This window comes from Pezoporus flaviventris, unplaced genomic scaffold (genome assembly GCF_033815535.1).
Source record: "Pezoporus flaviventris isolate CSIRO_AGI_PZ_B2104156 unplaced genomic scaffold, CSIRO_AGI_Pfla_v1 ptg000001l, whole genome shotgun sequence".
NCBI classification, from domain to species: Eukaryota; Metazoa; Chordata; class Aves; order Psittaciformes; family Psittacidae; genus Pezoporus; species Pezoporus flaviventris.
The window spans coordinates 18,431,864-18,445,950 of NW_026892549.1; the positions used below are offsets into that span (position 1 = coordinate 18,431,864).

General features: G+C 42.4%; 1 protein-coding gene across 6 annotated transcripts in view; it reads left to right on the forward strand.

Moving 5' to 3' along the window:
- Window positions 1–14,087, forward strand: part of SGMS1 (sphingomyelin synthase 1) — a 99,237-nt gene that overhangs the window by 78,714 nt on the left and 6,436 nt on the right. For all 6 annotated transcript variants that reach the window (XM_061446778.1, XM_061446786.1, XM_061446818.1 and 3 more), the window contains 2 exons: window positions 4,943–5,774; window positions 10,891–11,008. In XM_061446778.1, the coding sequence (XP_061302762.1) occupies window positions 5,158–5,774; window positions 10,891–11,008 (735 nt within the window). In that variant the 5' untranslated portion in view covers window positions 4,943–5,157. The remainder of the gene's footprint in view (window positions 1–4,942; window positions 5,775–10,890; window positions 11,009–14,087) is intronic.

Below are 14,087 nucleotides of genomic sequence, written 5' to 3' on the forward strand. Positions count from 1 at the left end.
TGCTCATTTTAACACTGTTTTTACTAATGCATTTGTCATCTCAGATTTTCGGGGGTGTTTGGGAAGGATGCTCAGTGTTGTAACTGAAACACACCCACCTCCTCGGAAAGGATTTGAAAATCTCCTTGGCTGCTAGTGAGGAACTCATTGCAGTTTCTGAAATGGCTGGTTGTTTAACTTATTTCTATAGTGACTGTTGCCTTGGCAGCAAAGGTCCTCATTTAGAGAATAAAAGCACTGTACAAACATGAGGAAGGCATAATTTGATTGGGGAAGACTTTGGTTTTCTTTGGTTTGGTTTCAGGGTGCTTTAGGAGGAAATTGGAAATGAACAAACTGGTTTGGGGGGTCTCTTGCTGGTTTAGGTGTATGTGTGCTTATCTCATCAGTGTTAATTGTAAGATGTACTGCTTTCTGCTTGTAAATTTAGAGGTAATGGGGAACAGCATGTTAACCTGTAAACCAGTGCTGGTGTCATGGAGGGAAGTTACTGCTGCATGGACCCTGCAACCATGCCAGACAAACCACACTGCCTGCCTGGGGATGTCCATCACTTGCTCAGTGGTGAGCCCATGGACTTTGAGAAACGAAATCTTAAACAGTGATGTCTAGTATGAGTGCTTAGTTACCCTCAAGCAGACCTAGAAACAGAAAACTGTAAAGTGTTCTGCACCTTGGTCATCAAATCAAGTATGAAGGTGCAGTCAGCTGATGATTTTATTGCTGATTATCTTGTCCTTTAATCAGAAAGATGACTGCTCCCATGCTCAGTCCTTATGCATAAACACATTTTGACAAAGCAATGCAAAAGAGAACAGATCATGACATGCAAGGTTATGTAGTGCACTCTCAAATACTTGTTTAACAACCCTTATATAGGCAGATTGTAGTGGTGGTGGAGGAAAATACTTCTCGTTGGGAAAGTGAAAAAGGATCTGGAAGTTTTAAGTTAGCATTTTAATGTTTGTTGGTAACAGGGGAAGTGAGGTCATGGAAACATGGGGAGGTGGGTACTAGAGCGCTTGCTGAAGTTATTTCATCATGCTTGGTTTGTGGTATATGGGTATTTTGAGATACCAGTTCTACATGGCATTGTTTTCATAATGCAGTTGTATTATTCTGATAATCACATTGTTATTTTTAATCAGTATCAGATAAAGGCTCCTTAATGAAGCAGATCAGCTGTAGATGGAGTGGTTTAGTTGCCTGGCCCAGGCTGACAACCCATACTAGAGCTGGGGAGACTTGCCTGTGCACCCATCCCCCTGCCCATCCCTGTACCCTTGCTGGGGCAGTGGGATGTGGCCTGGCAGCAGCTGATGCCCATCTTTGCCTCCTGTCCTCAGCTTTTGTAGACAAAAGATGACTGTTGTGGAAGCAAGGGGACCAGAGTCTCCTTAACAGAGTCTTTTAAGTCTCCCATAAACACCCATGAGTTTCTGACAATCTCACCTGTTCAAGCTTTGATGAATGCATGATAGAAAACAAGATATTTTTAATGTGACAAGCTGAAGGTGTTAGTAAAGCAGCTTTTTTTGCCTATACCTCTCCCATTACACAGGTTGTGAAATAGAGTTCTGAGCGGTAGGTGTGTTTAACTCTCAGCAAAAACAGCTCCATGGCCTGCATCTTTGGCAGAGTATTATCTTTCCTCTAAGCCTTCCTCCTATGAGTATCAGTTACTGTACTTTTACAAAAGGTACTCAGTAGTGATTTACACACTGGTGGTATGATAACAGTAGGCTGGGATTGCACACACACTTGCTATAAGACACACACATTTGCTGTTTCTCGTAACACTGCCAAGGCCAGGCATCATGAGGTTCCACCAGCATATTATGACTCTTGTGCCAGTAGAGGAGTAGTGTTTGCACCTGGCAACCAATTTTTGTTCATTTAGGCTCCACAGGGAGCTCATCTTAAAACTTACTAGCTTAGCTGCAGCAAGAGGACATGTTATATTTCATGGTAAGTAATCGTAGAATCATTTTTAGGTTGGAAAAGACCTTTAAGGTCATTAAATCCAACCATAAACCCAGCACTGCCAAGTCCACCACTAAACCATGTCCTAAGTGCCACATGTACATGTCTTTTAAATACCTTCAGGGATAGTGACTCCACCACTTCCCTGGGAAGCCTGTTCCAATGCTTGACAACCCTTTTGGTGAAGAATTGTTTCCGAATATCCAATCTAAACCTCCCTTGGCAATGGAGAGGTAGTTTGAAGCTTGGCTACAGGCTCCTTTGCACTATGTCTTTGGGATCCTGAATCCTTAAGCACGCAGGAGGCTTGTGGTGAATTGTCAGGTCAAAAAAGCTGGTGTGTCAGGAGGGCAACAGTTTTCCTGCTTTGAGTGGTTTGGCAGAAAGTGATTTAATCATTCCAGCATTTAAAATTGCAAAGGTTTAATATTGCCCTACCTCGTGGTGTACACAGTGTTGCTGCAACACCAAATCCATGCTGATTTGCTAAAGCAAAACTTGGAGAAGCAGCTGATGTAGCTGTTAAATGGCATGAGGAAATTAGGTTCTGCTGCAGACAAAGAGCCCAGGTGTTGTAACAGGATTAAAAGAATAATTGAGGCTTTATCAAGATTATAAGGTGCTACCCTGGGAAACAGCAAGGCTGTAGAGGTCCATTAGTATTAGTTGTGAATTTGATGCCACGCAGTTTTTGGTGCTGCATCTCATGGATTACAACCTGAGTGTCAACCCTAGGACAAGTGTGAAAGTGTGTTGGGTTTTCTTCACACAGATATGGATCCTTGAGTTGTGAATTACTGGCGCACCGCTTGAGTCTGAAATACTGTGGACATCACAAAGGTGATGGTGTTTCCACCTTCTTGGTCTGCAGTGACCAAGTCAAGTCACAGGCTTGAGGTAGCTCAAAGCTGACATCACCCTTAATACCCAGGTGGGCTAAACAGGGACCTGCTGGCAAAACATCTTCGCATAACTGCTGGTGACACCAACTCTCCTTGGCATGGAGTATCCCTGGCATGCAGTGAGGATACAGGGTTCATGCTTGAGCTTTGTGCTGTGGCTGGTGCCAGACTCTGGGTTTCAGGTGCTCCTATGATAATGTGACTACAGTGACTACAGCTGAGACCAGCGTGGTGAAGAGCTGAGCTGTTCTCCTTCAGTCAAGTGTGGTAGGAGTTTCTAATGTGGGTTAACATGTATAATTCAATCCATTTTTTCCCTCCCCCCCCCCCATGTTCAGAGCTGTGTAACTAAATACCAATTTGCTAAACACAACTTGAATAATGAAGCGATCATTGGCTAAAAGCCTTCCTCAGTACATATAATCCCACTGAAAAAAAAAGAAAGGAAGAAAATAGAGCTCTATCCTCTCTTCTGCTGTTCTGAAATAGCATGGATATTCACAAGAGAGAATATTCATCTTCACCCATTTGCCACATGGATTTAAATGTGTATGTTATGCATGGCATGCCCAGCAAGTGAGAGGTGGTGTAAAAGTCAGCATTTTATACAAAGTGCTGGCAAAGCTTTGTCCAAAGCTTTTTCTTTTCTCAGTCATCAGACCTGGTTCATTCCACAGAGAAGCAGATTAAAACCTGCACCTTGTGTTTCTTGCTCAGTTTAGAGGTAACGGCTCCAAGAACGTATTTATGTGCAGCCCAGTCATGTTTTACGTAGAAGCATACCTCTGTATCTGTTTTATACAACTTCTGCTTAAATCGTGCCAGTAGTGTAGATTATTTTGGTTTTTGTTAGTGGTAACTTTGCTCCGTGTGATGAAACACAAACATCTGGTAGCTTGTGAGAGGCTAAATATATTCTTTAAGCTGATGAAGGCATTATATGACTTCGAAAATATGAAGTGTTTTTTTCCCATGCTATTATTTTCTTCAGGTCACTTTGTGTTTATGATACTGCAGCTTCCTGAAGGAGATGCTTGGTCTCAGGTTGCAGGCTGGAGACAGGGGTTCTTGCTGTTTTCCTCTCTGTGCTCTGGGGCCAACTGCGTTTTCTTTGTTCGCTTAATAAACATCTTAAACCTGGGAATTTGCTAGTGGCATTCACTGCCACATGATCGCCTTCTCATGCTGCTCCTGTCTCAGAAATGCAGGAAGAGCTTCCAGCTAGTAATACCTGTTTTCTGGTAATTTTTGTATTGGAAGCAAACAGCTTTTTGCAATTAATGTGGTATTTAAGTTCATGACATAGTTCCTTTTTTCAAAAATAGAAAATTTCACTTTAATTTTTTTACTGTTTTTTAGCTGATGACAAACTTATCTGAACTGTAGCAGTATACCATGGAAACAGTAAAATCTGTCTTGAAGAGCTGTTAAACATCCACTGGAGTCTTGCAAACCTAAATGCTTCAGTTTATTTTCAAGCTAACCTGTTTGGATATTGATTTTTCCGGCTGGTGCTTTGGCCCAGAGAGTATAATCCTGCTTACCTACGTCTTTTTGTTGTCATTGACCTGTAGAAAAGCATTTTTTTTTTGTGGTACACTAGGTATTTTTGCCTTGCAGAACAATAATCAGGCTTCCTATTCAATAACTAACTGCAACAGATTGCATTAAGATACTCTATAAGGGGGAGAAAAGGTTTCTGACATCAGTAACACTAAATAAACATTTGCTCTGCAGATCCTGAAATACGGTTCGGGTACTGGTTATGGACCGGAGCTGCATGGCAATAGAAAATTTAACAAATATAGAGCAGGAGGAGTCCTTCCCACAGCTGCAAAGTGGTGTTTAAAATACAAAACTGTTAAAGCTCTTGAGAAAATCAGTAGTGAGCTCAGAAAGGACAGTGCTGTGCATACAAGGCTAGAGCTCAAATCAGTTAGTCTTTTCCATGCTAGAGTCCGGCTATTCTTTTGCAGCAATCTCTTCTTTAAACATGAATTGCAAACTATTTGTAAATGCTGTCTTAATGACTGGTTTTGGGTTTTTCTCCTCCCCAGGAAGAATGCCAACACGAATATGAAGTGAACCATTTCCTATGCTTGCCACGGTGCGTGGATGCTCATATCAGATGGTTAGAGACAGGGACTTGCCTCTCGCCAAACTGCTTCACAGGACAAGATGAAGCCAAGGAGGAGCTTTCCAGCACACTGGAGACGCAGTGGCTGCTGCCCAATTTAAAATCGATGTCAGACTGCCACAGCTGCCTGGCGAGATGAAAGAAGTGGTGTTGTGGTCACCCGAGGAGGTGACGAATTGGCTAACGGAAAATGCTGTGCCGGAGTATTGTGAGCCATTGAAAAGCTTCACTGGGCAGGATTTGATCAACCTCACAGAGGAAGATTTTAAGAAGACGCCTCTCTCTCGGGTGTCTTCTGACAGCGGGCAGCGGCTTTTGCACATGATTGAAACTTTAAAAATGGCTCACCACATGGAGGCTCACAAAAATGGGCACGTCAACGGGCACATCCACGTCAGCAACACCACGCGCGAGAATGGCTTTAGCAGTAAAATGAAGCTGAACGGGATGCCAAATGGGTTTAAGAAGGAAATGATAAAGATCCCCATGCCAGAGCCAGAGCGCTCACAGTATCCCATGGAATGGGGCAAGACTTTCCTGGCTTTTATTTATGCACTTTCTTGTTTCATCTTTACTACAGTGACTATCTCAGTCGTTCATGAACGAGTGCCTCCCAAGGAGGTGCAGCCTCCCCTACCAGATGCATTTTTTGATCGTTTTGATCGAGTGCAATGGGCTTTTTCTATTTGTGAAATCAATGGCATGATCCTTGTAGGACTGTGGTTTGTTCAGTGGCTGCTCTTAAAATACAAGTAAGTAAAACCTTTTGAAAACTAAGTGCTAGGGAGGTCAAATACTGGTTTACATCCAAATAAAATGAAGCTTCTTGTGAATCTTTCTGATTTTATTTTCCCAAATTGAGAAGTTCAACAGTCACCTAAGAAACTAAGAAATAGCCCTGGTCTTGTTTGCCTGCACAATCGACTTAAACCTTCTTCGTGTGTGAAAAGCCATGGATTGGATGTAATGGTGTTCTTAGCTCAGCTGACTGTTCAGAGGAGGCATAGCTCACACTGTTGTGAACTGCAGACCAACTTGGGATCAGTTAGTGTCTCTGTAGTTTGCCTGATGTAAAAACCTACCCAAAGATTACGATACTGGTGGACAAAACCAACAGACAGTGGCTTAGTTCATGTACCTAAACAGTGCTTCATGAAAAAGTGTTGAAGTATGTTTTTTGCTTGACATTAGATGGGACAGGTAATGTCAGACACAAAATATGTCAAGCTAATCATAAAATATGCAAAAGTATTGATATATAATGAATTTTCACAGTCTTGGTGGTTGTTTACTTCCTTGCTCATACTGGTCACAATTGCAAGGGTGAATTTGTCTGCCAATGGAAATAATCTGCTGCTTACCCTTTACAGAGTGTGTGCAGATGCTTAATTCAGGGTATTTATACTGCTGTAAATCCATACATTGGGCTGCCTTATAGTAAGTTTCTGATATAAGGCCTTTTGCTGCCATGGCTGTGAGTAAAGTGTTCAGAGTCAAGTGGCATTAAGTACTATGGGGTGGCATATCACCTTTCCTTACAAAACCTAGGCACAATAATGTCCCCACAGCTGCCCAGTCCAAAGGGGGTCTCCTCCTTCTTTACCTGTGCACTGACTCTTGTGACTCCTGTGTAGGAAGCTGAGGAAGGAATTTAATTTAGCCCCACCGTATGCAATAGAAGATCTTTCAGTTCACAGGACTTTCTAATGACCTTAGAGTTACAGATTTACCCCTTTTTTTGTAAAAAGAGAAATAGAGTCCAGTGGATCACTCACCTTTATAGTGGAGAAAAACATTAAAACTTAAAAGTAAGCATGTCGTTCACCCATTTCATAAGGTACAGGCAGCTTGAAAAGAGAATTGCTAAGCCGGGGCAGGACGCCCTAGTGCAGTACGGCTGTGCATTTCCATAGGAATGTGACAGATGTGTAAGTAATTCACAGGACTGAGATGATGGTTTCTTCATCTTTCCTGCTGTTTTGTACTACTTAATTAATTTTATCAGGTAAAATTCTAAAACTGTTGCACATTTCTACTGAGATGGCATTCCTTAGAAGAGTGTTTCTAGAATGGGTAATTTATAGTTATTCTAGGGCTGTAAAAACTGTGGAATTGCCCTTTTTGGTTTTGTTTTTTTTATGTGCACATATGTATAGGAGAAAGGATTTACCCCTAGCTTGGCCTCTTGTTTTGTTTATGGCTGTAAGCTTCAGTATCACTCCCCTCTTGTGTTGGCAGCTGCACTCCAGCTTCTTTCCCCATGGCTCCAGCTGCCTATAGTGAATGTGGGAGAACATTAACTTTTGTGGGTCTCTGAGCGTAAATGTTCAAAACTGAGGGAAGTACGTAGAGGAGGTGATACGAGATTACTCTCAAGAACAGGGTGGCAGGTTAATAGGGCTGTATGAAGGATCAGATGCCCTGTAATGGAACTGAGCAGTCTTTAGATTAAGAACAGCAGAATCCATTAAGTCTCCAAGATTTCAAAGCATTGGTATATTGGCTGATGATATAGTAGGTTGGTATTGTTGATAGATGTGAAGATTCCCCCTTGTACCCTCTCACCCTGTCACCGTTTGGTTTGATGTGTTCATTTTCTACTTGCTTTAGAAGGTTTCTTTCTGGTGTTAGAGGAAGATGTCAGCTGGTCAGCGCTGGTTGGTGCGTGTAATGGTCGTGTAATGCTTTGGAGACCAAAAGTTGTCTTTTATGTCAACAAACAGAGGTATCAGTGTCTGAGAGGCCCAATCTGTTTATAAGCAGCAGAAAGGGAAGGAGAGATGCTTGTGGGAAAAGGAGCCCAGTGAGGTGGATTTATCTGGAAGACCTCATTCTCATGGCTTTGGATAGTGAACCACTAAGTGCTATAAAAAGAGCGGAATTACTTTTGTGGCATGGGTTATCATCTGCCTTTGAAACTTAATTCAAGAATAGAGAGAAGAAGTTATGCTAGTTAGACCTTCCTCACTTCTGTGATCTCTGATGGTATCATTGCAACACTACATTTGAGATCTGAAGATGTGAAGCCAGGTGATTGCTGGGCAGGATGAGCCTGGTTTCTTGCCTACTCAGATGACAGAGGTACTGTTCATGGATGTTTCCAAGTGCAAGCTCAGGGTCACCAGTGAATGAGCCTGCGTTGTTACCCATGAGCTGAATTGCAGCCAGTGGCTGGGTTGAACCTTTGGCTGAAGGAGGCAAACTTTTTGAAGCACTTTTCCTTGCCAAGCTGTGACATTCCTATTGCTTATCCTACCAAGGTCATTATTTCCCAGTAACCTGATTTCATCCGGTCTAAGCCCGCTGTTCTCTGAAGCAGTGACATACAATAGAGATGTGTCATCATTCATAATACTGATCACTCAGGTCATCTTGTTTAGTCCAGGGATTGCATGATGATGTTAAATAGGATGGATCTACGTGTCTTCTGTGTTGAACTGCAAAGTCTGGGACAAAGTAGAAGAAGGCATTGTCTGTCCAGCTAACCACAATGCAGGGTTTCCCTTTGGCTCCTGTTACTACTTTCTTGCCTGAAAATTCATTTTACCTTCAGGTAGAGACTGGATTTTTTGGCTGGCTTTTGGGCAAGGTACTGCATTTAGTGCAAGAAAATCAGTGATAGTTTTCTTTGAATTTCCATACAGAATACTGCCCATGGCATTGCTCTTGTTTCCCACCAGAAGGCAGGAGGAGGGTGGCTGTGCAGATCTTTGTTGGGGGCTCCAGGCTGCCCAAGCCTTTTTCCACAGATGCCATGGGGACCTTGAGAAGTTCAGGCAAGCTACCAAGGCAGAATTAACTTCTCTGGGAAGCATTCCCAGATGTTTTGGGACAAGTACAATGCTGGGGTTTGGCCGTATTTGACATCTAATTCAGTCTACACACTCATGGGATTGAAAAAGCAGCATCCTGGCTACCCATGTTAGTGAGGTCTGGAGAGTTGTTATAGGTATTGTTTTCGCCATAATAAGCTTAGAAGTTATACTTTGTAGCTGGCTTGTAATCACACACCCACACAAATCCTTTTGAGAAGGGAAAATATGAGGCTTTTTACTTTAAAAAAAAAATACATGTTCTAGTACAGAGCACTTTCAGACTTTCCTAAGCTAAAATGTGCTAAATCCAGTTAGACCAAGTAGGGTCATGGGGAATTTTAATTTAAAAAAAAAAAAAAAAGAAAGTTCTGTGCTTATAAACCACTGCTGCTTCTTCAGCCTCAAAATACAGTGCTGCTCAGTCCTTAATCCCTAGCCCCCATTTGTCTTCATACCAGGTTTTAAATAAAAGCAAGTTTATGTCTGGTTTTAAAGCCAGGCCCAAGTGTGAGATCTTTATTGCATCACCCTTCTAAGAGAGAAGTTCAAAACACAGGAAAACCCCTGCCCCAATGGCGTGGTGCCTTACACTCTTAAATTTCCATCCATGGAGCTAAATTAATAAAGTATAACTTCTGACTCCCAGTTTTGTCCATGTTTACAGCAGGAGGGGGAAAAAATACAAATACTGTGTTTCAATAGCAGTAAGTACTGGTGTGCAAATGCATTTGCACTGTCGTAATTGAAGCTTTTCTGATAAATGAAGACTCAAGTTGTTGTTGATGATCTGGCACTGTAAAGTCATATTCTCTGAGAGAGGATCACTACAGCTTAATAACTCTGCCAAAAGCTATTAAAAATAAAAAAGATGGCCATTTTTGTGCTTTGTAAGATATCAGCTTGATAGACATACTTTTTTATTTCAAAGTGAATACTTCAAAATAGCAACAGATGAATGCCAGAACTTGCAGCATGTGTTATAACCCTTGCATTTCCCAAATGATCATAATTGTAAGTGACAGTGATTTAAAATCAGCTGAAATCAACAGGGGCTGTAACTCGCAGGATGCAAAAGGTTGATGTGGTTAAGGTTATGCATGCTGAAGCTGGATTTGCTGTTGATTTTTGTAATGCTGGTAGTGATTCCTCTTTGCTGAACTCTGGGCCAGCTCAGATAGAGGTTGTTTCCACCCTCATGAATGTGCCAAAGGTGTTTAGTTGTTGTAGCTCTGTCCTTGTGATGTTATTAGCAGGTATGTAGCAGTGAAACTCAACAGGCCAGTTTTGGGGCTGGCTGTTACTCCTGAGTCTGATCTGCGGCTCTTTACCCCAGGTGTTCTTGCTGGTTTGCAGAACTGCATCATGGTACCCCAAAATTGCTTCTGCCATCTCCGTTACATCAGCGATTTGCTGTCAGGCCTCAATGAATAAATCTCTTTGCAGCTGTGGCTGCTTGCTGTGCTTGGCTTCCCATGAAAACACCCTGTCCTGTAGCCAGAGCAGTTCTGAATTTGTATTTTGAAGGTTTTGTTGCTGATGTGAGTTGCTTCCTCTTTAATGCTGCTCAGGAAAAGATGTGTTCTCAGTTGTTTGGGTCATACAAGCTATTTCTTCTCAAGCAGCCCTTTGTAAGTACTAAATGTGTGTGTCAGCTGAAATAGACTTACTCCTTTTCATCTTATAATGAAAATACTGTAACTTTATCCCCTGCCTTGAATCGGAAATTAACAACTGCTCAATGCTAATGGAGGGGTGCGGGGCATGGAATCCCTTTTAATGTGTTCAACACTAAATCTGCACAGGCTTTTGTATTCTAATCCTTACATTTCCTGTAATCATCTTCGTGTGTAATGTTAGTTGAGTTGCTCTTGTGTTTCTCACGTTTAAAGTGTGAGAATATTTATAAAGTATCTCAGTATTCAGGTGTAAGATGATACTGCCACAAGTTTCAAAAGCATCCAGAAGAGAACAGTTGGCAGTTTATTTACCTTCACGTGTTTTGTTTGCATTCAGTGACCTCCTTATTTTTTCCTCTCTTTTTTTTCTCTTCTAGGTCTATAATTAGCAGAAGATTTTTCTGTATAGTTGGCACACTATACCTGTATCGGTGTATTACAATGTATGTGACTACACTCCCAGTACCTGGCATGCATTTCAAGTGTTCTCCAAAGGTAAACTTTTCCTGGCTGTCTTTCCATATTTTAGTCTGTATGTTTTCCCCTTGTCCTGCTGTTACCACAAATATGAGCAACACTTTCTCAGTAATTGTTACTAATTTGAAAATACCAGTTTGGCATGATGGGGACGTCCATCTGCAGATCTTATTTGTTGGTGAAGGTGTTGATGTTTGCTTTGGGGCAGTGCAGGTGTTCCCACTCTTTTCAGAGTACTAATATATGCAATTTCTGTAGCCCTTTCAACTAAATTGCACAGTCAGCATGTGCAATCTGCGGAGGTGCATGTGTGAATCATTTATTTCTAAACACTTCAGGGTGTCAAATCCAAGTATGATTTCCATTTGAAAATGGCCCAGGAGACTTTTCTAAGGCTGGTAAAACTGTCTCCTTTGTAGCTGTCTGTCCCTATATATGTTTTTTGCAGTTGTGTTAGCACAAGGACTTACCACCTCCTCCCCAATCTAGCACTGACTCCTGTTTGTTAGGCTTGCAAAAACCGTGGCTGAAACCAAGCTACTACAACAGAGGTGCTTAGGCAAGACTCTACTGTAGTCAGCCTTGAAAGGTAATTCACATGCTCAGGGTGGAGATGGGACAGGGATCATGTTGTTGCATCCATCTCATTATATGTAAACATTAGTTTAACGGTGGTCTTTACTGCAATGTGGTGTTTGTGTTAGGGAAATCCAGTCTAATACAGACTGGACTTCTAGAGTAGGGGACAAGTTGCATGTATTAGACACAAGTGCTCTTTCTCCGTAGCAGTTTGTCTCCCTGACCCTCCTGGAGTTGTTTGTCCCATAGCTTGATTTAAGCAGGAGAAAGAAGGGGGGGGGCGGGGGGAGAGCTGTCTGCTCCACACTAACTGTACACACAGTTCAACAGTTTTGTGTGCACAGCCAGGAGTCAGATGACAGGTAGTAAAATCACTGATTTACAGGTAGTAAAATACTGATTCAACTTGGTAACATGCTGTTGCTGTTTTGGTAAGGGTTGCTGGTATGTACAAAGCCAAAATGCCTCAGTTCCTCAGGAAATAAAGCCAATGAATGTATTACACCAGTTGTCTGACAAGGCAGAATGTTTGCCATGCCTCGTGGCTTTTTGAGAGACTGAGGTCTTTTGCAAAGAGAAGTGAGAGAGGAGTCAACTTGGTACTTGATCAGTCAGCCATTATGAAATTAAAGAAAACACAGGTATTTATGGATTGAAGTGAGTAAAACTGCCGTTTTTTGAAATTTACAGCGTTGGTAAATATGTCTCATTGCTCATTTACAAGTAAAGGCAACCCTATGTTGTGCTCTTCTGTTGACCCAGTAAGATTAAGGATTAGCTGGGCTTTCTTGAAAGCTATAAATATACCTGTGGGAAAAGAATAACCTCTCAACACCTTATGCGTTCTATATGACTGCAAGGAGTAGGCTCTGAGGAGCATTTTAATGTTGTGTAAGGAACTGCTAGCAGGAAATGTTAAATTGCTGCAAAGACCCTGTTTAAATCCATCAGAAATTAATGATTTCCACTTCTTAAAGCAAGACTGAGCTTTAAAAGAAACGAACATGCCTGTAACAGCCAGCCAGGTGAATCCGTGTTTTCTTCTGATTGTTAAATGGTTAGCATGGATTTTAAAACTTTGTCAAATGATGTAAGGATGCAGCACGTGTAATGACATCCGTTGATCTTTTAGCCCTGCTCCTTTGAGCTCAGGTGGTTCCTGCTTCCCATTGGGTTCCAGAGATGCTTAGTATGTCCTGGCTGTGCTCGTCCCATGATGTACATTTTCTTTGTAGATTTGTTTAACGTTTGGGCTTGGTTTTGAGCTGAGAGCAGCAAAAGCAAATTTTTGGGAGAGTACCAGCTGCCCTTTTGTCAGCTGGGAGGAGGGAGAGAGGTGTCTTCACCAGAAGGACTTGGTTTACTTTGATTTAGCTGTCCTAAGGCAAATTGAAGTTTTTTCAGAAATATCCTCTGAGGGTATACTTGTCATGGGTTGGAGGTGGGTCAGAGCAAATCCATCAGGTGTACAGGAACATACCTGTTGTTCATATGCACTGTGTGAGATAAAGTCAGTCCAGAATCATAGAATAGTTAGGGTTGGAAAGGACCTTAAGACCATCTGGTTCCAACCCCCCTGCCATGGGCAGGGACACCTCACACTAAACCATGTCACCCAAGGCTCTATCCAACCTCACCTTGAACACTGCCAGGGATGGAGCATTCACAGCTTCCCTGGGCAACCCATTCCAGTGCCTCACCATCCTTATAGTAAAGAAACTCTTCCTTATGTCCAATCTAAACTTACCCTGTTTAAGTTTTAACCCCTTGTCCCTTGTCCTATCACTACAGTTCCTGATGAAGAGTCCCTCCCCAGCATCCTTATATGCCCCCTTTAGATACTGGAAGGCTGCTGTGGGGTCTCCACGCAGCCTTCTCTTCTCCAGGCTGAACAGCCCCAACTTTCACAGAATCACAGAATCCCAAGGGTTGGAAGGGACCTCAAAAGATCATCTAGTCCAACCCCCCTGCAAGAGCAGGGTAACCTAGAGTACACACACTGGAACTTGTCCAGGCAGGCCTTGAATATCCCCAACGTAGGAGACTCCACGACGCCCCTGGGCAACCTGTTCCAGTGCTCTGTCGCTCTCATGGTAAAGTAATTTTTCCTGATGTTCACATGGAACCTCCTATGCTCCAGTTTACACCCATTGCCCCTTGTCCTATCGCTGGACATCACTGAAAAAAAAACTAGCTCCATCATCCTGACACTCACCCTTTACATATTTGTAAACATTGATGAGGTCACCCCTCAGTCTGCTCTTCTCCAAGCTAAAGAGACCCAGCTCCCTCAGCCTCTCCTCGTAAGGGAGATATTCCACCCCCTTAATCAACTTTCTCAGCCTATCTTCATACAGGAGGTGCTCCAATCCCCTGATCATCCTCGTGGGCCTCCTCTGGTCTTGTTCCAACAGTTCCATGTCCTTTTTATGTTGAGGACGCCAGAACTGCACACAATACTCTAAGTTTTGTACACCAAAGTTTGGCACTGTCCTCTGACAAGCATTATATATGTTTC